The sequence below is a fragment of the Saccharomyces eubayanus genome, chromosome IV, assembly GCF_001298625.1.
Source record: "Saccharomyces eubayanus strain FM1318 chromosome IV, whole genome shotgun sequence".
NCBI classification, from domain to species: Eukaryota; Fungi; Ascomycota; class Saccharomycetes; order Saccharomycetales; family Saccharomycetaceae; genus Saccharomyces; species Saccharomyces eubayanus.
In genome coordinates this window covers 574231-598197 of record NC_030979.1, presented here as the reverse complement: position 1 = coordinate 598197, position 23967 = coordinate 574231, and the positions used below count along the sequence as shown (strand labels likewise).

At 40.2% G+C, this 23967-nt stretch overlaps 11 protein-coding genes and 2 non-coding genes across 13 annotated transcripts; 7 read left to right on the top strand and 6 right to left on the bottom strand.

Moving 5' to 3' along the window:
• Positions 1-610: 610 nt before the first annotated feature.
• TIM12 (Tim12p) lies at positions 611-940 on the top strand (the record flags this gene model as incomplete). The annotated part of the gene is made up of 1 exon (XM_018364330.1): positions 611-940. The coding sequence occupies one exon, from the start codon at positions 611-613 to the stop codon at positions 938-940; it is 330 nt and encodes a 109-aa protein (XP_018223131.1).
• Positions 941-1632: 692 nt separating this feature from the next.
• NHP6B (high-mobility group nucleosome-binding protein) lies at positions 1633-1932 on the top strand (the record flags this gene model as incomplete). The annotated part of the gene is made up of 1 exon (XM_018364329.1): positions 1633-1932. The coding sequence occupies one exon, from the start codon at positions 1633-1635 to the stop codon at positions 1930-1932; it is 300 nt and encodes a 99-aa protein (XP_018223130.1).
• Positions 1933-2355: 423 nt separating this feature from the next.
• POL30 (proliferating cell nuclear antigen) lies at positions 2356-3132 on the top strand (the record flags this gene model as incomplete). Its single annotated transcript, XM_018364328.1, has 1 exon — positions 2356-3132. The coding sequence occupies one exon, from the start codon at positions 2356-2358 to the stop codon at positions 3130-3132; it is 777 nt and encodes a 258-aa protein (XP_018223129.1).
• Positions 3133-3279: 147 nt separating this feature from the next.
• RFC5 (replication factor C subunit 5) lies at positions 3280-4344 on the bottom strand (the record flags this gene model as incomplete). The annotated part of the gene is made up of 1 exon (XM_018364327.1): positions 3280-4344. The coding sequence occupies one exon, from the start codon at positions 4342-4344 to the stop codon at positions 3280-3282; it is 1065 nt and encodes a 354-aa protein (XP_018223128.1).
• A 713-nt stretch (positions 4345-5057) lies between these two features.
• IST2 (Ist2p) lies at positions 5058-7868 on the top strand (the record flags this gene model as incomplete). The annotated part of the gene is made up of 1 exon (XM_018364326.1): positions 5058-7868. One exon carries the CDS (start codon positions 5058-5060, stop codon positions 7866-7868), a length of 2811 nt encoding a protein of 936 aa, XP_018223127.1.
• Positions 7869-8924: 1056 nt separating this feature from the next.
• Positions 8925-9182, top strand: DI49_1120 (uncharacterized protein; the record flags this gene model as incomplete). Its single annotated transcript, XM_018364325.1, has 1 exon — positions 8925-9182. One exon carries the CDS (start codon positions 8925-8927, stop codon positions 9180-9182), a length of 258 nt encoding a protein of 85 aa, XP_018223126.1.
• An 862-nt stretch (positions 9183-10044) lies between these two features.
• On the top strand, positions 10045-11049 carry DI49_1119 (KH domain-containing protein; the record flags this gene model as incomplete). The annotated part of the gene is made up of 1 exon (XM_018364324.1): positions 10045-11049. One exon carries the CDS (start codon positions 10045-10047, stop codon positions 11047-11049), a length of 1005 nt encoding a protein of 334 aa, XP_018223125.1.
• A 168-nt stretch (positions 11050-11217) lies between these two features.
• Positions 11218-12141, bottom strand: AAC3 (ADP/ATP carrier protein AAC3; the record flags this gene model as incomplete). Its single annotated transcript, XM_018364323.1, has 1 exon — positions 11218-12141. The coding sequence occupies one exon, from the start codon at positions 12139-12141 to the stop codon at positions 11218-11220; it is 924 nt and encodes a 307-aa protein (XP_018223124.1).
• Positions 12142-14240: 2099 nt separating this feature from the next.
• On the bottom strand, positions 14241-17168 carry MIS1 (trifunctional formate-tetrahydrofolate ligase/methenyltetrahydrofolate cyclohydrolase/methylenetetrahydrofolate dehydrogenase MIS1; the record flags this gene model as incomplete). The annotated part of the gene is made up of 1 exon (XM_018364322.1): positions 14241-17168. One exon carries the CDS (start codon positions 17166-17168, stop codon positions 14241-14243), a length of 2928 nt encoding a protein of 975 aa, XP_018223123.1.
• Positions 17169-17625: 457 nt separating this feature from the next.
• TEC1 (Tec1p) lies at positions 17626-19089 on the bottom strand (the record flags this gene model as incomplete). The annotated part of the gene is made up of 1 exon (XM_018364321.1): positions 17626-19089. One exon carries the CDS (start codon positions 19087-19089, stop codon positions 17626-17628), a length of 1464 nt encoding a protein of 487 aa, XP_018223122.1.
• Positions 19090-21328: 2239 nt separating this feature from the next.
• On the top strand, positions 21329-21661 carry UBC4 (E2 ubiquitin-conjugating protein UBC4; the record flags this gene model as incomplete). The annotated part of the gene is made up of 1 exon (XM_018364320.1): positions 21329-21661. One exon carries the CDS (start codon positions 21329-21331, stop codon positions 21659-21661), a length of 333 nt encoding a protein of 110 aa, XP_018223121.1.
• A 1678-nt stretch (positions 21662-23339) lies between these two features.
• DI49_1114 lies at positions 23340-23411 on the bottom strand. Its single transcript has one exon. It is a non-coding gene; the product is annotated as a tRNA-Asp (tRNA).
• Positions 23412-23423: 12 nt separating this feature from the next.
• DI49_1113 lies at positions 23424-23495 on the bottom strand. The gene has a single exon. It is a non-coding gene; the product is annotated as a tRNA-Arg (tRNA).
• Positions 23496-23967: the final 472 nt, after the last annotated feature.

The following is a 23967-nucleotide window of genomic DNA, read 5'->3' as shown; positions in this document are numbered from 1 at the left end:
TGATATTTTGAACTATTTGACAACCATCGGTATAATTGACGACAAAAACAACTTGACTGCTGAATACGTTCCATTTATGGGCAACACTTTCCACAAATCCTGGTATGTTCCTCAAGGTGCCCGTGTGTACACTGAAAAGTTCCAATGTTCTAACGACACCTATGTCAGATATGTCATCAACGATGCTGTCGTCCCACTTGAAACCTGTTCCACCGGTCCAGGGTTCTCTTGTGAAGTAAATGACTTCTACGACTACGCTGAAAAGAGAGTTGCCGGTACTGACTTCCTAAAGGTCTGCAACGTCAGCAGCGTCAGCAACGTCACCAAATTGTCCTTCTACTGGGACTGGAACACCACTCACTACAACGCCACTTTACTAAAACAATGATCTGTGCAACTACATAATATTGTAAATTAAATAAATACCCATACTATACTAGTTTCTACATCTCTCTTCTTCTTTACATAGGGTAACTAATATCCGGATTATTCAGCGCCAAAAGAAAAATAGATATCTAACGAAAATATCAAGCTGAATCACAATTGGAACTAAAACTGCCGAAACGAAACTCGAAGCTGCCGTTCACTGTTTAACCAGATCAACAAAAGGATGTCGTTATTTCTAAACAGCCTGAAGGGCAACCAGGAAATGTCACAGGAGAAGGTAGACGTGGCGGGAGTACAATTCGACGCGATGTGCTCCACTTTCAACAATATCATGAGGACGTGTCTCGAGAAGTGCATTCCGCACGAGGGGTACAGCGAATCGGAGCTCACGAAAGGGGAGATGTGCTGTATCGACCGGTGTGTGGCGAAAATGCACTACAGCAACCGCCTCATCGGAGGGTTTGTACAGACACGAGGGTTCGGACCAGGGAACCAGCTACGACACTACTCCCGGTTCCTGCCAAAGCAAGAGGACGGCGAGCCCAATAACTAGCCGCAAATACGAGAGACAGTGTGCGTGTACATAGAAGTAACGAGCGTGTATAGTAAGTAGTATAGCCCATATGTGTAGCCAAGAACAGAACAGGCATTTGTGTTACCCGCATGAGCATCACGTGCTCTCCCCTCACCCGTTTTTTTAGTGCTGTTTTTTTTTGTTTTTTTTGGTGGCGCGGCGACTATAAAGTACAGCAAGTGAGGTTGAGGCAGTAGTGGGAGTTACACTATGGGAGACAGCTCCTAACACCAAGCAGAAAAACGACTTTTTCGCAAGGTATGTAAGGCGCTGAGTAGGCCCACCGGGCTACGATGGGCTGGGCAAGAACACACAGATTGACACAGTCGGGACAGGACACAGCTGCAGGCTATGTCTGGTCTTCGACGGACGTTGAGGTAGGTTCAGGACCACGGTCTTCTTCATGAGGAGACCGTGCGTTATAAGAACTGCGATTGCGAGGGAGAGTGCTGCCGCGTCAAGGCTTGGTAGTCGCGATATAGCCGCCCAGGACGGCATGCTATACTAGAGGCCTTTGGGTCCGGTATGCCATCGTGGTATATCCAAGCAAGGCCGCCTCTTCTCACCTTTCTCTACCCCTCCCTTCTTCCCCCCCCCCTTTGTTTATCGCAACACACGGCAAGAGTACTAACTGTCTAGCTTAGACCTTTAACATATATATATCTACCGCTATGGCCGCAACTAAGGAAGCAAAGCAACCAAAAGAACCAAAGAAGAGAACCACCAGAAGAAAGAAGGACCCTAACGCCCCCAAGAGAGGCTTGTCGGCCTACATGTTCTTCGCCAACGAGACCAGAGATATCGTTCGTTCCGAGAACCCTGACGTGACCTTTGGCCAAGTGGGAAGAATACTCGGTGAGAAATGGAAGGCCTTGACCGCGGATGAGAAGGTGCCTTACGAAACTAAGGCTCAGGCTGACAAGAAGAGATACGAGTCCGAAAAGGAGTTGTATAACGCTACACGTGCCTGATCTGATGTCTCACTCGCCGTTTTATTATTTTTTTCCCCTTTTCTCCAACATATTCACAAAATTTCAAAAACAGGTTGTCAAGTTGGTTATGTGTTATTATTATTATACTTATATATCCTTCTTTATCTTTTTATGTATTCTCTCCTTCTTTCGCACAATGTATGCTGATTCTTCATCTTTCACTGTTACTTTTTTTCGCTCTACCGAATATACTGAAACGCGAAACGCGTCACTTTTTTTCTTTTAATTTTCGACTCAGTTTTCGTTCTTTCTTTCCTGTACAGCAGAAATCTTTATATAAGATACTTTTTTGCTTTAGCCTTCCTTCCATTCCTCTTCTCGCCATTCTCGTTGCCCCCCATCCTTCTTTTTGTCAACGTCAGTAACCAGCAAACAAATAAAGTACAGTTGAAAGACAAAAAAATGTTAGAAGCTAAATTCGAAGAAGCATCCCTTTTCAAAAGAATCATCGACGGTTTCAAAGACTGTGTCCAATTGGTCAATTTCCAATGTAAGGAAGATGGTATCATTGCCCAAGCTGTCGACGACTCAAGAGTTTTGTTGGTCTCTTTGGAGATCGGTGTCGAAGCCTTCCAAGAATATAGATGTGATCATCCTGTCACACTGGGTATGGATTTGACCTCGCTAAGTAAGATTCTACGTTGCGGTAACAACACCGACACTTTAACGTTAATTGCTGACAACACACCGGACTCCATCATCCTATTATTCGAAGATACGAAAAAGGACCGTATAGCGGAGTATTCCCTGAAATTGATGGATATCGATGCTGATTTCTTGAAGATTGAAGAGTTACAATACGATTCAACCTTATCCTTACCATCATCCGAATTCTCCAAGATCGTTCGTGATTTGTCTCAACTGRGCGATTCTATTAATATCATGATCACTAAGGAAACAATCAAGTTCGTAGCGGATGGTGATATCGGTTCAGGATCCGTCATAATAAAACCATTTGTTGACATGGAACATCCTGAAACAAGCATCAAATTGGAAATGGACCAACCCGTAGATTTGACATTCGGTGCTAAGTACTTATTAGATATCATCAAGGGTTCCTCCCTTTCCGATAGAGTCGGTATCAGACTATCCAGTGAAGCTCCTGCTTTGTTCCAATTCGATTTGAAGAGTGGATTCCTACAATTCTTCTTGGCTCCTAAATTTAATGACGAAGAGTAAATGTAAAAATATCGATATAGTTGTATATTAAAAAATAATAAAAAAAATTAAAAAAATAACGTACTCATATATATTTGTAAGAAGAGAAAATGGTTAATTACTGCCTTTTTTGTAGCTTACAAAATATTTTACTATATATATGTTATATTAATCTAAAGTGCACATGACCTTTGCTATAAACCCTTCCAAATGGAAGATCGCCTTATTCCCCAGTGATAGCCTTTCATCGAAAACACTTGAATTTTCAATAACGGATGCCTTTTGCACAGTGTTTAAGGTTTCCACGCTTAACAGCGCAAACGTTAGTTCCTTCAAAATTACATTCGCAGGTATACAGTGAGCCAGCAAGTCGTATAGAACGGCTCTACATTCGATCAATGAGTTAACAGATCTTTCTTTGACGACCTTTCTCGCTAGCTTTTGAATTACGATAATCCAGTCCGGCTTTATTATAGGGCTACTGACTTTCAATGTTAGTTCGTTGTTTAATGCCATAGATTCGAGCATCAATAGAGAGACTCGTAAATTCCCATTCGATTCGCTGGCAATTTTCAGCAAAATTTCCTTTGTTTCTAAATGTATTCTTTCATTCGTCGCTACATCAGATAAAATATTTGAGATTTCATTATCACTTGGTGCGGGACAACGAACCAAAAGACAACGTGATTTGATGGGAGCAATTATAGGCGACATAGAATCGCAAATCATGATCAGCCTAATGTTCTTAGAGTATTTTTCCATGGTGCGCCTCAAGGCAGCCTGGGCATCCTTTGTTAAAGAATTTGCCTCGTTGATAATAACACATTTGTATCTATGAGCCAACCCATCTTTAGAATCGTGGAAGTCAACTTGTTCCATTTGTGCCACTTCTTTCAACAGCTCTTGAATGACAATTCTATCATTGTTGCCCATATCACTGGGTGTGATCTCCAAATGATATGGCGAACTAACCACATTTAACTCTAGTTTCTTGTTCGAGGCGGTAACAAACTGTCTAACATCAATCTTTAATCTATAAACTCCTGAACCAAATATAGACTCTAGTAATGCCATGCAACGCGTCTTCTTACCTGCACCATTTGGTCCATATAGTAAAAGATGAGGTAAATCGCGAGGTTGATCAGACAGTGACTTTAAAAAATGCGTCAATTCTTCATTATGTGAAAGTGCATTTAATGACTTAGGTCTATACTTGTCAACCCACAAGGACATTATCGACAAACTCCGCTTATCTTTTGGCCTCCTGGTCGCACCAAATAGGTGATAAACTATGTTTGCAGTTTAGAAGAACGAAAAAATCGCGTTAAAATAACCAAGAGGCCACACCGCAGCACTACTAGAAAAAAGCCTTCAAGATAAGGTATACATATAAAAACATTCGCAACTTAAATATGTTTATAATATCCCTCTACGTAAGCTTTAGCATATGACTTCTTTTCTAAAATTACGGTATTAGAAATAGCAGCACCTTCTTGTGCAATATTCATATCTTGCAGGTACTTTTCTTGACTTTTTTCACTCTGCGAGAAACTTTTCATTTTTTTCATCAGGGACGAAAGTAACAAAGGCACTTTTTGTCTGCTCTTTTTGTTGTTTCTCAAACAAAACTATTGCATTGCTATACGGGTGTAAGACATTGTAAAAGGCTTGTGGTAATATATCTTTAGCTCTCACATTCCCCAATTGGAAAAATAGCCTTTTCTGCAGGTACATTTAGCTTCTTTGAAAATCTCCCTTTTTCCTCATTGCTGCTACTTTAATAAGGGAAACTAAAAATAGGGGGCTCGAAAAGATATTTTGATCGTCGCTTTAATAACGTTTATTGCTAGAGCTAATCTTTATTAATATTGATAGTGTGCTAGTACTTTACTAGTTTGTCAAGCACGTGGAAAAAAAATAAAAACAGAAGCGCAGTAGAATACATTATGTCGCAGACAATCACATCCTTAGATCCGAACTGTGTTATTGTATTCAATAAGATTTCAAGCGCTAACGAGAAAAGTTTGCGTGCGGAATTTAAGCGTTTGCATATTGATTCTATTATCAAACCTGGCCATGATTTGAAGACAAATTATGCTTTCATTAAGATCCATCAGGATAAAGCCAAGTCACTGTTTTCATCCCTCAAGAACTTGGGCTTTATTGAATCTATCATACCATTTCATGATACTGAATTGTCCAGTAATTTGCATAAACTTGTTTCTAAAGACAAAACAAAATTACTGGAAACTCCAAAACAGTACGAATTATACAATTTGTCGAATTTGACCAACAACCCCAAAGAATCCTTATATTTTGCATTCTTACAAAACTACATAAAATGGTTGATTCCATTTTCGTTTTTTGGATTATCGATCCGATTCTTATCCAATTTCACATATGAATTCAATTCCACTTATTCATTGTTTACTATGATATGGACTCTGTTATTTGCGGCTTTCTGGCTTTATAAATACGAACCATTTTGGTCGGATAGATTGAGTCAATACACCTCATTTTCGACCATTGAGTTCCTTCGCGACAAAAAAAACGTTGGAGGAAATTCTGGCTCAACTACCATGTTGAAAAAATGTTGTTTTATACCAGTGGCTTTGCTTTTTGGTGTTGTATTGGTATCATTCCAGTTGTTTTGTTTTGCATTAGAAATTTTTATCAAGCAAATTTATAACGGCCCAATGGTGTCTGTTTTGTCATTCTTGCCCACAATACTAATTTCTGCGTTCATCCCAGTTTTAACTATGGTCTACAATAAATATTTTGTGGAACCAATGACAAATTGGGAAAACCATACCAGTGCAATGAGTGCAAAGAAATCCAAAGAGGCTAAGAATTTTGTCATTATCTTTTTATCTAGTTATGTTCCATTGTTGATAACTTTATTCCTTTATCTGCCAATGGGCCATCTATTAACCGCCRAAATAAGAGCCAAATTTTTCAGTACTATCTCGATCTTAGCTTGTTTGCCTACGCATGATTCGGATTTTGTTATTGACACAAAGCGTTATGAAGCCCAATTTTTCTACTTTATCGTTATCAACCAAGTGATTCAATTCAGTCTAGAAAATTTTGTTCCAAGCCTTGTCAATATTGCAATGAACAAAATCAATGGACCAAACCCTGAGCTTGTGAAAGCCGAAAATGAAATCAGTAAAGACCAACTGAGCCCATCAGACATGAGAATTTGGTCAAAGGTTAAATCGTACGAGACAGATCCATGGGGAGTCACATTCGACTTGGATGCAAATTTCAGAAAGATCATATTACAGTTCGGTTATCTTGTTATGTTTTCTACTATTTGGCCATTGGCCCCATTCATATGTTTGGTGGTCAATTTGATAGTTTATCAAATCGATTTAAGGAAAGCCGTTCTTTACAGCAAACCAGAGTATTTCCCATTCCCAATTGACGATATGTCATCTTCTGTCTCTGTTACCAAAAAATTGACTGTTGGTCTATGGAACTCTGTTTTGGTTATTTTCGCGGTCGTAGGTTCTGTCATCACAGCCACTTTAACTTACATGTATGAAGACTGCAACTTACCAGATGTCGGCGCACACACTTCAATCCATATGAGTAAGCTTTGGTATTTGGCAAATCCAATCAAGCATTCGTGGGTGAGTATTGTACTACATGCCGTTTTAATTGAACATGCCAGTGTTGCCGTTTTCTTCCTTTTCTCTAATATTCTAAAATCTTCCCGGGATAATGTTTCCAACGGAATCGTGCCAACTAATATAACGAAGACGGAAAAATTATCAAAACAAGAAGATTTTGACTACACTCCTGTTGTCAAATCCAGTCCTGATAATGAAAATGAGCTGACCCAAAGAAGAGGACCTACCCAGGATTACGTGTCCCATGAAATCAATGAGAAACAGCCTATCTCTCTTGCAAATGGAGTTGAAAGACGGGGTACCGGCCAGTCTAAGAATGGTCCTTCCATTCTTCCCCCATCACCACCTTCTTCTTCTTCTTCGTCTTCTTCTTCCGGTGCAGGCGCTGTCGATTCTGGCAATAGTGATAAAATTGGAGTTACTAATGAAAAATCAGTGGCCATAGAAAACAACGAAAAAGGAACCGCTTTGGCTAAAGTGCCAACTGTTGGGTCATACGGTGTTGCAGGCGCCACTCTACCTGAAACAATACCAACTTCGAAAAACTATAATTTAAGATTTGACGAAGACGGTAATTCCATCAAAGATGGGAAATCTAGTGGGGAAACCTCGAACTTAACCGACACGAACGCGGTAGACAGCGAGAGCAAATTCAATGCAAACGTCAATGCTCCTGATGCATTCAGCAGAAAAATCGATCAAATACCCAAAATTGCTGTTACGCATGGTGAAGATAACTCTCAAGTTGAAAACGATGTTGCCATGGCTGACCCGGTAAATGCCAATGGGGCCATCAAACCGGTTCTCAGCACAGGCGTTACTGATGACCATTCGAGGGCTTCCGTGACTACCGAGCAAACGAAGAATTCTATGTTAAACAATAAGAATGGCCCAGTAAGATCTATTTCTACGAAGGAAACCAAAGAATCTACAAGACCATCAAACAACAGTGCTACTGATGCCGCTCACCACCATCACCATCACCGTCACCATCGCGATGCTGGAGTGAAGAACGCCACGAACAATTCCAAGGCAGCTGAATCTTCATCTTCTTCATCAGCGACAAAAGAAAAACCAAAACGCAAAAAGGGGCTGCTGCATAAATTGAAAAAGAAATTATGATGCAGGCCGAATACTACCTAATTTTTCACTTTTTATAACACAGTGACGTTAAACTACTATGTATCTTTTTTATTCAAGTTTATAGTTTTTTTTTGTGTATCTCTTCCAATCTACAAACACAGCCTTAGCTGTTTTTCTCCAAGCCATGCATTTCGCACTGGAAAGACCTGCTGCAAGCAAAAATAGAAGCCTTTCGTTTGAATTTACACTGGCTCGTACCACGTACATGGTCCCCTTTCCATCCCAAAAGAGACACGTTGTCTGCCAGGATTTGTCACGTCATGTACGTCAACCACGCATTGAGTTCAAGGGAGGACTGTTTGAGTCAACAGTAACTTTAGGTCGTTTCTTTTAACCGCGGCCTTAGCAAGATGCCGTTTTCCGAAATATTGTAGGAAGAGGCTGAAAATCTTGAAGGGCGGCAAAAAAGTCTAGGCCGGGTCCAATTTCTAGGGGTGAAATAGAACGAGAAGATATTGGTGTAGATCTAAAAGGAAAGAAAAGAAAACGATCCGGTTTTTTTTTTGGGAGATAGATGGAAAAGAAAGCAAATGGTAGATGAAGTAGTTATGTAAACGGGGCATTCCATTACAAACGGATTACAAGTTTAATGCCTGCTGTAGATAGGTATCCCCTGTACCCTTGTCGGGCCGCGCACCCGGTGGATGCTTTGGGTTGGAAACAGAACTACAACCTTTAGGATGCAACACCGGTGTGAACGATGGTAGTTGTCACGATTACGATTGGTGTTATAATGATTTAAACGCTCGTTACGTTCGCCTACCAAGGGCAGTTACGTCAGTGCCCACATCTTGTCCCTCTTCCTTTTTCCCTCTTTTGACCCGCATTTTGTTTTCGCGGTTTTTTTTTTCTTGGTTTGGCCCCCATTAGTAATGTGATCTGGGCTTTTTTAGGCATTTGCAGTTATCACCGGATCACTCATCTCTATAAAAGGGCCTTGGGGTTCGCGATTTCGCTTTGATAACGGAAACGTTCTGACTACCATTTTGTAAGAGAGTAAGTTAAAAAAACACCATATCACAAACTAACTACAACATGTCATCTGCTCTATACAAACAAAACACAAATTTCACTCATTCTACCGGTTCTTTCTTACAAAGTGCCCCTGTTGAGTTGACCACAGTTAGTGGATACCAAGAGTTTTTGAAAAAGCAACAAAAGAAAAATAATGAAATCCAAACAGTCCTGAGCGAAGACAAGTCGCACGGCTATGTGCTAATGGGCGGTGAAGTCATTGCCAATATTCTAGGTGAAGCTAAAGATTATCTCTTGGATTTGGCGGGTCAGGCCTAAACAAACGAGCGGATACTCACTGCATGCACACTCATGCGCACGCATGGTTTGATTAGCATCCCTTTTTTCATTGAGTCGTAATTTCATTTCATTATTGCTTATAAATCTAACATATCCTATAGAGAGAAAAAAGATAGGTGGAAATATGTGGTTCATTGGCCTTTCATTAAAAGAAGAAAAAGAGAAAACGATAAAGATACCATTTCTTGTGAGATTCTTACGCTGACTCTGTTTTCCATTGCGAGTTTTGTCATAGCTTCAGTACCTCTGTTTACCTTTGATGTTTTTATCCTAGAATCACTCCACTATTATTCATATACATAATTTACATACATATTCTAGATATATAAATCTACCCGCTGGTGGATAGTTCGTATACGTATATGAATTTTTAAAATTACGTTTTGGTTTCGTATGTACGTAGTGTTTTGGTTGCTGTTTCACCCACGGCTAGAACGAGCTTTACGAAACGCAAATTAAAACGGACAGCAATTCGAACGATCGTGACAGTTGCGTGCCTAGCAAGCACTACTTTGCACTGGCCCATCCTATGGTGGGTAGAGAAGGGCCCTTCTTTTTACTTCTAGATCAGGGCAGGGGCGGCGCTTAGCTAAGTGCGCGGTGCGGTCAGTATTTAAGGCACTGTTTTCTGCGCAGCCGACTAAGGGGTCCTCTCAATAGCGCATACTTACATATACATACCTGAACAATCCCATATAAATAAGAAAATAAGTTAACGTTTGACAAGAATTCAATTTTTCTCCTTATTTTTCGAGCTTCTCTTTTCTCAATTGATAGGCTGTTGAAAATACGTTGAAAGTGGTTTTGATCAAAAACGTGAAACTGGACACCGTTGAATATTATGTCTTCTTCATCTTCAAGATTTATAGAATCCACCGAAAGCTCTAAAGGGCTTGCCCCCTTTTCTGCAAGAGTCCTACTTTCCTTGTTAGAAGCCGAACTCTTGGTCGGTACAGAGGACTGTGGTCCAATTGGTACATTCCTTAAAGAGGTCGAGACACAAAAAAACGCAAAACTGGCGTTGTCCGAAGTCAAAGAAGGTTGTTCTGATAGAGTCTTAATTATCGAAAGTGAGGACGCTAGAAACGTCTGTGAAGCTCTGGCAAAGATTTTGGAATGCTTTACTGGCGATGATGAGATCATGGAAAAACTGCACCAAAATGACCATAAATTTCATTTCTTGAAAATTCTTCTCCCCACACCAACGGAGTTTGATTTTGAGAAAGTTACAAACAAAAATATGCTAACTACAGTTAGATTACTTTTTTCCAATTCAGAAACTTCTGCTATTATTGGAAAGAATGGCGTTGTGATTAAGAAGCTAATGGATGACAACGAGGTCAGAATACTTGCCTCGAAGCATTGCTTACCAGACAGCGAAGATCGGGTACTAGAAATCCAAGGTCTGCCATCCTCCATTGGCCAAACTTGGCTGCATATTTCCCAATTGGATATGGAGCCCACCTCAGAAAGTTCGTCTAATGATAAGCGTTCGGAAAGGATGTATTTTCCTCATCTTGCAAAGGCTCTAAGAGGCTCTAATGATAGATCAGCAGAGTTTAAATCTACCGTCATGATTCCGGAAGAATTTGTCGGCGCTCTTGTGGGTAGAGGTGGTAATAGAATTGCTAATTTGAGAAAATATACTAAGACCAAGATACTAATTGAAAACCAAGATAATGCAAAGGGGAAACCTTCACAAGAAAGAGCTTTCACCATTGTGGGAAACTTGGAAAGAAATGTCCAAATTGCTGAAAAGATGCTATTTAACAATTTGAAGACTGAAAGGGAAAGACGTCAAAATTATTCCTCAAAAAAGTCATCAGAGATTTTATCCAGTAGCTGATCTATGTATTTATATAATCGAGCTGTTGCATTGAAAAAAAAAATCAATCTATACATATGCCTTCTATTTTTTCTATCTATAAACAAGTCAGCGGTTAAAAATGAGACTTAAAAAAAAGGGAAAAAAAGTACTAAGAGAAAATATTTATAAGCTTGATTTGAAGAGATACTACTTGAATTTCTTACCAAATAATATCATCTGCAATTGATCATACATGGAGATAACACCTGCTCCAGCAACACTCCTTAGAATATTGGCACCGCAGCCTTTGAATAATGATCCGACCCCTTCGGCTGCTACGATCTTCCTTAGGCAATCCATAGCACCATCATATTTGACGGCTTGACCGGAAGTCATCATCATTCTTCTTCTCACCGTGTCCAATGGGTATGAACATGTTGAAGCACCTGTAGTAACCACCCAACCCAATAAGAACGAAGCTAAAAATGATCCGTCTAATGACCCGGTTAGTACCAGTGGCTTGAGAGAATCGAATAACCCAAAATACAACCCTCTATAAACAACGATACCAACTACTGAAGGCATGAACCCTCTGTACAGTCCAGCAATACCGTCAGATTTTAAAGTTTTTTTGTAAACATCAACCAGCCCGTTGAATTGGCGTGTGCTGCCCTTCTTGGATGATTTAGCATCGGCAGCCAACCTTGTTCTGGCGAAATCTAAAGAATAAACAAATAGTAACGAAAGGGCACCCGCAGCACCACCAGAGGCTAGATTACCTGCAAACCATTTACCATAACCTTCCTCTTTTTTGAAACCAAACATTAATTTAATTTTATCTTTGAAGGCAAAATTTAAAGCCTGGGTGGGGAAATAACGAATAACATTTGCAGTATTTCCTCTCCAAAATGAGATCATACCCTCTTGTTTAGCGGTTCTCTTGAAACAGTCTACAATACCGGAATACTTTGTTTCCAGAGTCCCTTGCTTTATCATTTCATCTTGGTTTTGAATCAAGATCTTGACTCTCTCAATGGGTGAGGCAGCGGTCTTGGCAACTGCCGCACTGACACCACCCATTAAGAAATTAATAGCAAAGCTCGATTCTTGTTGCTTAGTGTCACTACTCATTTTTTTTCTCAAGATCCTTTTATATCGTTAATATATCTGTGGTCAATTGAATAAGTCAAAACCACTCTAGTAAATCAGTTTTTCATACAGAGAAATACAAGTGTACCTTGAGGAACGTTTTGATAAAAGAACAATGGAAAACCCATCACGAGAAATTTCATGATATATTTAAAGGCAAGCAAACAATGAAAAAAAAAACTTTATTTCAAAATTGGTCTAAGTTCTAAGGGTAATACTCAATGCAAGACTTTTCAGGATTTACACCCACACATTTTTGCATCCATACATTATTTGTTTTTCTTCAAGGGTCATTTTCTCTTTTCTTGTGCGTGACGTCCTCTTTCACCGCCCGCAAATACTTGTAGAGTGTTTCCCGCTAGGAATGCAGGCCCAAACGGACGCATTTCCCTCTCCAGGCTCGCTCCCCCCAAGGTTCATCCCTCTGGGATGAACCATTCCCTGGTTTTCGCTAGAGGCCATCCTTCTGCAGCTCCTGCTATGGCCTTTCGAACTGTTCCTTCCATAGCGGAACGGTCTCAGACTAGGCCCACCTTCCTTGCGAACTGCGTTAGGCATCGATCCAAATCTCTCTGGTAGGTAGTCGAAAAAACGCATAGGTCTGTAAGGTGATCAACACAACCTAAAAGGCGTTTACTTTCCAAAATCATATAGAAAACTGATTAAGAACTCCAAAGCAAAAATGTATGTGATACCGTTAATAATACTCTAGTGAAAGTTTATCAGGAATAAGATAGTATTACTATAATGACTACTATTTCGAGAAATGTACTTTGATGAGGATAACACCTTAAACGAGCACAGCATGGCAGACATAATACGAACAACATGTAGAATGAAAAACCTGTGTTTTTTTTTGATACTAGGATATGATAATCAAGCCAGATCGTGTTAAATACTGAATTTTATGACACTAAGGAACCAAAGAGGAAATTTCTGGAGGCTTTTGTTTTTACGAAGTATGCATTATCGATTGCGTATAAGTACAAACGAAATGCTTTCATATTCTAACATCAAGACCAATTCTATATCAGCTTCTATTTGACTGTTTGTCGCATTGAATATATCCAATCCTTTTCCAAAGCATATTATTTCTACCATGACAATTTCTCTTTGCAGGCTTGAGGTTAGTCGTCGTTCTATATTCTATCTTTTCTAATACGGTAAACTGATTTTTCATAAAAAATAACAATAACTAACATAATTTAAACAGGGCTAACTTACGTACTCAAAAGAGACTTGCCGCTTCTGTCGTCGGTGTTGGTAAGAGAAAGGTTTGGTTAGACCCAAACGAAGCTTCTGAAATTGCTCAAGCCAACTCCAGAAACGCTATCAGAAAATTGGTTAAGAACGGTACCATCGTCAAGAAGGCCGTTACTGTTCACTCTAAATCCAGAACTAGAGCACATGCCCAATCCAAGAGAGAAGGTCGTCACAGTGGTTACGGTAAGAGAAAGGGTACCAGAGAAGCCCGTTTGCCATCCCAAGTCGTCTGGATCAGAAGATTACGTGTCTTGAGAAGATTATTGGCCAAGTACCGTGATGCTGGTAAGATCGACAAGCACTTGTACCATGTTTTATACAAGGAATCTAAGGGTAACGCTTTCAAGCACAAGAGAGCTTTGGTTGAACACATTATTCAAGCTAAGGCTGATGCTCAACGTGAAAAGGCTTTGAACGAAGAAGCTGAAGCTAGAAGATTGAAGAACAGAGCTGCTCGTGACAGAAGGGCTCAAAGAGTTGCTGAAAAGAGAGATGCTTTATTGAAGGAAGATGCTTAATTTTTCTTTAATTAGTTTAGCTTAATATACATACTCAATTAATAAACAAATTGCAATAACTTCAGTAATATATATGTATCCGCATATACCTACATAAATAAAACCATTTTTTCTAATATATCCACGACACGTTCGTATATAATGGACCCGTGAACTGACGCAAAGAAAGATTGGGCCAGTGCTAGTGTGTAGCGTACCACCTAGTTGAATTTCAATGTAAAATAAAACAAACAATTTAGTCACGGTATGTATACATCTATATATATATATAAAACTAATCTATCAAAAATGTAATCGATTCTAAAATAGACCTTCAATCTCACCGTCGTCGTCAACTTCTACAGCCATGTAACCAGCATATGTTGATAAACCTGGTATAGTTTGTATTTCTGCAGCTAGGGCATATAAATATCCTGCACCGATTGAAGCTCTCACATCTCTAATTGGGAACGTGAAGCCAGTAGGAACACCCTTCAAAGATGGATCATGCGACAATGAGTATTGCGTCTTAGCAATACAGATAGGAAGATTACCGAATCCTTGTTCCTTATAAGCGTCAATCTTTTTTTGGGCCTCTGGTGAAACTTCGATTTTTGCTCCTCCATACATCTTTTGAACGATGCTAGTAAGTTTATCTTCAATTGAGTTGTTGACGTCGTACAAAAATTCAAAGTTTTTTGGTTCTTTTGTTGCATTGACCACGGCATGAGCCAAGTCTAATGCACCTTTACCACCTTCCATCCAGTGATTAGAAGTAACGGCATGAGATGCTCCCGCGTTCAATGCAGCTTTTTTGATTACTTCGATTTCTGCTTGTGAGTCCGTTTCAAATCTGTTGATTGCTACAACAACTGGTATTCCGAAAGTTTTGATGTTTTCGATTTGCTTGACCAGGTTATTAACACCCTTGGCGACGAAATCAACGTTTTCTTCTGTGTATTCCTTTGGTAATGGTTGTCCTGGCTTAACATTTGGAGCACCTCCGTGAGATTTTAAGGCTCTTACTGTAGCGACTAAGACAACTGTATCTGGTACTAATCCAGAGGAACGACATTTGATATCAAAGAATCTTTCACCACCCATGGCAAAATCAAATCCTGCTTCAGTGACCACATAACCAGGTTCATGGGTGTCCTTGGTGTTTAATGGGTTCTTGACTGTGCCTACAAGTTTTAATGCCATTAAGTCTGCAATGACTGACGATGCACCGATAGAAATATTAGCAAAAGGACCAGCATGGACCATTACGGGTGTACCTTCTAACGTTTGCATTAAGTTAGGTTTGATGGCATCACGTAACAATGCAGTCAGAGCGCCAGTACAACCAACGTCTTCTACAGTTACTGGTTCATTATCATAATTGGCACCAATAACCATACGTCCAATACGTTCCTTCATTTCGTGCAAGTTTTTGGATAAAGCTAGGATAGCCATCAATTCAGAGGCAACAGTGATATCAAATCCAGTAGTTCTTGTGAGGCCCTTTTCTGTAGCAGCTTCTCCAATGGTAATTTGTCTCAACATTCTGTCATTGATATCGACAACTCTTCTGATTGTGATAGTATCAGGATTGATATTCAGTCTGGAAAATTTGTTGATTTCCTCGGGCGTCAAGGTATCAGGGTCTTGCTTATTGATACCTAATCTTCCAAGTCTTCTTTGCATAGATGGGGTGAACTTTCTCTTACCATTCTTTCTTGGAACTAATCTCTTATAAAATGTTGCGTCGTTCTTCTGGGTAGATTCATGGAACATTCTGGTGTCAATAGCAGCTGCAAGCAGGTTATTGGCGGCCCCAATAGCGTGGATATCACCGGTTAAATGTAGGTTGAACTCGTCCATAGGAATAACTTGAGCGTAACCACCACCGGCAGCACCACCTTTAACACCCAAAGTAGGGCCCAAGGAGGGCTGTCTAACATTCGCAATGGAAGGTTTGCCTAAATGGGCAGATAAGGCTTGCACCAGTCCCATAGTTGTAGTGGATTTACCTTCACCCAATGGGGTTGGGGTAATACCCGCAACAAGGACGTATTTACCGTTCTCACGAGATTCTAATCTTTCGAGGATACTTGGAGAAATCTTCGCCTTATAATGGCCATACAGTTCCAGTTCGTGTGAGTGAATACCCAATTCCTCGGCCACTTGATTGATGTGTTTTGGGCTTTGGGCTCTTGAAATATCAATATCTGATGGAACTGGTGTTTTCAGGTGTAGGGGAAGAGGATTGATAGTTGGAAGCTTTTCAGATTCCACAAACTGTCTCTTTGCGGCTAAGAGTACATTAGAAACAAGCATAGCCACAGTCATTGGCCCCACTCCACCAGGAACGGGAGTTATGTAAGATGCCTTTTCCTTTACAGAGTCAAATTCAACATCACCAACTAATCTCTGTCCGCTTTTCTTGCTATTATCAGGAACATAGTTAATACCAACATCGATAACTACGGCACCTTCTTTGATCCACTCTCCTTTAACGTATTGAGGCATACCGCAAGCTGCAACAATTATGTCAGCCTGGGAAACTACCTGAGCAACATTCTTTGTATGACTGTGACAAATGGTTACTGTTGCATTGGCATTTTTCAATAACGAGGCAACTGGGTTCCCGACAATACTAGATCTACCTATCACTACGGCGTTCTTTCCATCTAACTTGACATGAGCCTCTTCGAGTAACTTCATGCAACCGTGAGGAGTACATGGAATAAAGTATGGTTTACCACCCTTTTTGGCCAATTCACCAGCATTAAATCTATGAAACCCATCAACGTCTTTTTTGTAGTCAACAGCATTTGTGATTGTTGTTTCATCCAAATGACGAGGCAATGGTAATTGAATTAACAGCCCATGAATAGATTCGTCATCGTTGATGTCGGCAATTCTCTTCAAAAGCTCGAGTTCGGTTATTTCTGGTGGAAATTTCTCTATGACACAGTCCACGCCACTATCCTTCGAAGCTTTCAACTTCATTCTCACATAGGTGGACGAGTCGGGTCTGCCTCCAACTTGAATAATTTTCAAAGTAGGCTTGAAATTGGGATGTTTCAATTTAATGGATTTTATTTCGTCATCAGCCTTTTCACGAATAGACTGAGCAAGTTTCCCACCAGACAGGATGTGGTAGTATGAAGCATGTACAGTTGGCGAAACCTGGAAGCGATAAGTGCGCCATTTGGCCTGCTGAAAGGCTCTTGAGTTTCTCAATAAAGATACTCTAGACAACATCTTCCTATTTGCCCTTGGTAACCAAAAAACTTGAAACAAGTCAAATATGTTAATAATCTATGAAAGAGAAGAGCTCTGATAGAAAAAATTGATTTGTAGTGCCATTTGGTTGGCTAAACTCAATGCAATTCCTGCGGCATCGAGAAGCGACTACAATATCTCGGTGGAAAAAGAAAAAAAAAACTACTGTAGGTGGATGTGAAAAAAATTTCAGCATGGCGCTACAGGGACTTTCTTTTCATTCTTCCTGGCGCGTCAGTAAAAAATGTAGCGACCAAAGCATAAGAAACGTCAAATGAAAGTGCAAAATGGAAGACAAGATCTCAAAGAGACGTCTTGCTTTCACCGGCATTCGGCTATTGCGTGAATATTTGTGTTCGTTTGCTTCTCCTCTATGGAGTTTATGAGTGTATATATATGTATATATGTGTATGTATGTATGTGTATATGCACCCGTTCAATAGAAGTTCCCATGCGATTGGTTGGACTGTGTAAAGTTTCTTTGGTGTGGGGAATGCTCGTAATGTTGGGGTGATGATAATAGAAGTTGAGAAAAGTAGGAAGATTGGTACTGGGGTAGACCTTGAGCATAGTTCGAATTATAGACGTCTTCAGCAGGTCTGGGGTACATTGGCCTGGTTCGTACTTTGGAGAGAGGATATGGCATGCCGTTGTTCTTGTAGTATGGTGCTAGCCTACCTTGTAACTGTGGCTCTGCAGCAGACCTTGGAACAACTTCCTCTTCAGATTCGTATTCCGAACCGGAATTGGAATTGGAACTGAACTCTGTATTACTCTCTTGTCCTTGTATGCGGGATAGTCTTTGGTACTTGTTGATAATCTTCCTCTGCTCTATTTCGATATTTCTGGCTGTTTCCAAGATAGCTTCCTTACTTGAAATCTTATCCTTGTCGAAAACGCCTCCGTGATGAGATTCTGTGGGAGAAAGCTGTCTAAGGTGTCTTTCAGATGGTACACATTTATAGCCGTCCATGTTTTCGTAAATGTGTTTAGCGTAGATTAAGGGAGTCTTCGCTTGAGATGCAGCGTTGTGTTTGATGAAATTCTCTATCTTCTTCTCGTTTGAAGCTGTGATTGGCGTTAGTAACCTTGAGTGTACTGATAATGCATTGTTACTGGTGTTACTGGCGTGAAGATTATTAGGAGTTGAATTCGTTGCGTCGTTTATTGAAGGTAATGAATCAATAATTTCCTCGAATATGTCATAAAACATATTTGAAGTTTCCGCTGCTTGTTCTGCACCATGCTCGATGAGATGTAAGAGCTCCTCCTCTCTCTGTGACAAAGTCAAAGAGTCCTTAACTTTGTTTTGTATGGTTTTTTTCCAGACTTGGATATGTGAAGAAATTTGCTTCTTGGTTCTGAACTCATTGGTTTGATGCTTGATGTATAATGAAATGAGTTCATTTCTTCCGAAATTGGCGTTTCTTATTTTTATTTTCGTGGTGCCGTTTTTCATTATCAGTTTGAGAGCTTCAAAGAATGCTTCTTCCACTTTTTCGGACCACTTATCGCAGCCGATGCCCCAAGATTCCGTTGTTGACGTATTTTCGCTACTTTGTCCAGAAAAGTAATTGTTAACAGCTATGCTTGGTACTTCATTTTTCCTCTGTTTATCGGTGAACGCACCCTTCACTGATGGAGACCTTAGACGATCTGATTTAGCTCCCAGCCCAGTATTGACCAGTTCAAACTGAGGAGGCGCGTTGGCGAGGTCGATGCCATCTTCCGCTTCATTTTTCACACAAGCATCGCTCCGAATACCAGGTTCTGGAAACATGCCATCTAGACCCGACTGGGAATACGAATCCTTCTGTATGTATACATCAAAGATTCTGTCATTATATGTTTCTATACTTCTAGAGCAGTCTGTGCCAAAGTCATCTACTTTAAGACTCATGGTAAAGCAATCTACAGTATTAGACTAAGTTTAAATTAAAATCGTTTTTTGCTCTTTTCTTGTTGTTGTGAAAGAAATCTCGCTCCAGTAAAAATTCCTTTATGTTTCATAAACATATATAAAAGCAAGAAAGAGTTGATATATTCAAAAAACTCAGCAAGCCTTTCGTTTCAAACTTAATACGCATCTCTACGGATGAATCACTTCTCTGGCAATAAGCTTTTTTCTCCAGCTATGGAATATCCCACTAAGAGAAACTGCAGGACAACAGTGATTGCCGATATTAACTGTTGGTGCCGCCTTTCTTGGACTGCATGAACCAAGAGCCTTACGAAGGACATTTGGTGGAGTCCAGCTCAGCGTGTTTTCTGGAGAATTTCCCAGAAGAGTAAGAATACCCAATGTGAAACACGCACATTCCCGACCTGTATGAGGAATTCTCCGAGCCGTCCGCGGAATGTCAGCGGTGCCGGGCCTTCCAATAAGGCTGATCAAACCGGAGTACGGTCAAAATGGCTCACTCTGAAACATCCTGCGGCGATAAACGACCTACACCGGTGTCACTAAATGGGGAAACGTTGACTTTAGCATATTTGTAAGGAATCTCACCACTTTCTCGAACGGATCCGCCGGGAAACGCCATGGTTGTTTTCGTAAAGGAGGGCGCTCATACTTAAGAGCGTGTATAGGAACCGCGTCATTTCCTGAAGTCGGGGCTTCGATCGAATGTTGGAGTGGTGGCCTTTTGGCTAAAAGAAAGGCTTATTTTTACTGTTTTTATTTTGAGTGCCAAACGTTGAAGAAGGCGGGTGTTTTGATTTGCCCTTGCGTGTGGTTCTTCGCAACGATCGGTTCGCCTGAGAGCGCGGTTTGGATAGAAAGGGCCGATGAATGACACCAGTGCTTAAACAGAAAAAGTATTTAACTATCAACGCTTGGATAAAGTAGGGTGGTTTTTCTTAGCGTAAACAGACATATTTGCGCGGACAATGCTTCACGTTGTTCTGCACACGTAGAGAGCATAATCTTGCCGGCAACGGAATACGGAATCTATATTTCTCTTCATTGCTTATCTGAAAACATGTAGATGCTTGATCGTGTCGGTCCTACAAAGAGTCAGTGGCTTTTTGGTCTATATTGTATTTAGGTTTTATTTATATTTTGTTCTCCACGGCATCCTTGCAGCCCACTTTAAAGTTCTCCCTCTTCTATGACAAACAAAACACAAACTATAATAAACAGCCAAGAACACACAGATTTGACCGTATCGCAAAAATGTCCAACCTCCAGCCCACACAACCAAGAATTATGCTTTTTCCAATTGGCACGTAATGACCCAAAAATTTATGCTAAATAGCAAAAGAATTTGGGGGCTCATTCTCTGCAACTGAAAAGACCGCCACATTCTTTCGGGAATAAAGAGCCTGCCCCATCACTACGAAAAAAACAACGAAAACAAGCAGCATATCAGTCATTCCTGCCAGCATTCCGCATTTCCTGGAATGTGAGAGATGCCATTCTCGAGCGTGGTGGCAGCTATGCTCCTCCCCTCTACTTTCCAAAAAAAAGTACAAGAATCGAGCCTACGCAACAGGATAAGATCCCACACTCTGGCAAATGCTCTTGATACAGACGTCTTCCAAACTGAAGCAACCAGGTTGTTCTTAACCGCCTACTCTCCGCCCTGATCAACCAACCGCCTATTGTTTTTCCCAAAGGACGGAAACCAAAGGAAGACCCCGCAGCAAAGAAAAGGCAGCATTAACAGTCACATGTTCTGCGAGATTTTTCCGCCCCACCGCGACCGCGGGAAAAAAAGCTGACAACTAACTGCTCACATGGAGGCCTGTTTTTTTTCTTTTTTCTTCTTTGTTCTTTGGTCTTCTTTCACAGAACTGGATCTATTTTTGAAAAAAACAGAAAAAGGTCTTGAAGAGAGAACCTACATCAAGAGTAATAATACACTTTCACCAACTCCAGGTTATAGAATATACACAAAACAACCAGCCAAATACCATGTCTTCTTCCAAACGTATTGCTAAGGAACTAAGTGACCTTGAAAGGTATGTCTAAGGTTATTGCCACGTCTTAAGTGCGTGCTCTTTTCTTTTTTTTTTTTTGTATGCTCTCGAGTTCTTCCGTTTACTAACAACAAGCGTGTTATTGAACCAGAGACCCACCTACTTCATGTTCAGCCGGTCCAGTCGGCGATGATCTATATCACTGGCAAGCGTCCATCATGGGCCCCGCCGATTCTCCATATGCCGGTGGTGTTTTCTTTTTGTCCATCCATTTCCCAACCGATTACCCATTCAAGCCACCAAAGATCTCCTTCACAACCAAGATATATCACCCAAATATCAACGCCAACGGTAACATTTGTCTGGACATCCTAAAGGACCAATGGTCCCCCGCTCTAACTTTATCAAAAGTTCTATTATCCATCTGCTCTTTGTTGACGGATGCCAACCCAGACGATCCTTTGGTGCCAGAAATCGCTCACATTTACAAGACTGATAGATCCAAGTACGAAGCTACAGCCAGAGAATGGACTAAGAAATACGCTGTATAAACATACACCCTTGCTCTGCTGGAAAAAGAGAAACCAAAAAAATTAGGAGATCGGACGATAAAAGAATATTAGATATAATGTATTTTACAAAAGAATGAAATAAAGTATATATATATATTTTGTCTTTAATAACATAGATTTTACTGATATAATTTATAAAGGTTTGTTAGGATCATACTCTTTTCCCCCAGATATTTCTTTTTTCAACAGGTCGAATCGGGAACCTTAAAATCGTTTTATCCAGGAGGGATAGAAGAGAGCATACAGGATTTTCGTTTATGATCATTTGATAAATCAAAGAACTATTCTGTGTATGCTTAGCCGCACTTTTAACTTGTCCCTTCCAGGACGCTAACGAACCTTTTGATCACCGACCTATCCTCGGCCGAACTGTTGATGATTTAAGCCTTCCATGACTGGTTTTGAATCAGTGATGGCTTTCTTTTCTTATTCAGTTAATTGATCGTTTTATTTAGGGATCCAACTTTGTTAACTGTTGGTTTTCCGGTCCGCTATTATCTCTTCAATATTACTCTTCGATGAAATACCTGTACTCTTTTTTATTTCTACCTTGTTTGATTCAACATGCGCTTGGTCAGTATTGTTCAGGACGGGTATTGACGTTCTTCATCATTTTGAACAGTGTTCTTTTTTCTTTCGACTGAAGATCTGGCTGAACATCCATGCTTGGCACCTATTCGTATTCATCACCTTGAGATTCTTCTGCGTCAAAAAAGCCGTATTTCTAATTATCTTATAGATTGTCGCTAGGAGATGAATAGTTAGCATTGCCTTTTATTTCAGCTAGTTTTTCTGTAGTAAACATGTCTGGAATTTCAGTGTTTTGTCGATAATCATTTTCATAACCTTCACGCATCATATGACTTTAAAATAGTATCTATGTTTTCTATCTCATTGAGGTTGCCTGATCTAGTTAGATCATCTAGGCATATGTTCTGTGTGCACCTTAATGTCGGAACCATTGCGTGTCTTTGAAGAGTGTAATTATCTGAAGTCACGATACTTTTGAAATATGGTTGTCGTGCCCTTGAATAAAGTCACGGTATGGCCATATACGTGTCTGAACAGCTCTTCCGTAACAACCTCATCGACGGACTGGACAGATTTAGCATATTATATAGGCCCTGTGTTTCGACACGGAGTAGATGCCGTATGTTCGTCATATAAACCACTCTCCTTTGCAGTCTTTCCGGTCAAAGCCTACAGCCCTGAGGCATCAGATCGTTTACCCATAATGGACTCCCAGGATAGTATGGTCTGTATTTTTATACTAGCATACGGTGCTATCCGTACCCACGCGGCCGCCAATTGCATGATAGAAGTCATTGTCAAATGGTCCGAAACCATAGTTGCTATAATTTAACTGTTATCTGTACATTTTTGTTAACTTCGGGACTGAATTATAAAGTATCTGGTATAACTCATCTCCTTTCATATCAATTAACGGATCTTTAACTTTATCTCAATTATTTCCAGATTTAATTGTTCGTGTATGATTACAAAACTGAATCATATGATCAATAACTGTACCTCCAAAGTCAATGCTCCAACACAACTGGTATCCCAAATCATTGAGAAGCTCATGCTATCGGGCAAATATGATATTGCTACAAGAACATCATCAAAAAAGAGTTAAAACTACGTTAATTAAAAAAATCTCCGCGACGGGGAATTGAACCCCGATCTGGCACGCGACAAGCGCCCATTCTGACCATTAAACTATCACGGAATGAGAAAATAAAGCTCACGATGGGGGTCGAACCCATAATCTTCTGATTAGAAGTCAGACGCGTTGCCATTACGCCACGCAAGCTATTATTTGTTGAAAAATTGTAACAAACATAATACTAAGAAAGAATGAATTGTGTACTTCCTGCTGGTAATACGGTCATTGTCTACCAAATGTCAAAGAGATAGTGTCTAAGACTTCAGATGTACCACATTATATACCGATACACTTCTTTGTAAAGTGCTCAATCACTACCTAGACGTTTATAACTAGATGTTACGCAGAGACATTATTCTGGACGCCAAAAATATACATAAATTTTCCTAGTGGTATCAAATTTGCACAAGTAGTCAAGCCTAGCAACCTTGTACCGCTCCCAATAGCATTTGTGTAGCTAACTCTTCGATTAATAAACTGCGAAGTTGCCTATGACAGAGAGATAAAATCGGGTAACACGTTGAAATTTTAGATCCAAATATTGAAAAGTAAGTATAAGGTTGTGGGACCTTGACTTATCAATGAATATGCAAAGAAAAGAAAAGGATTGAAAGTCCAC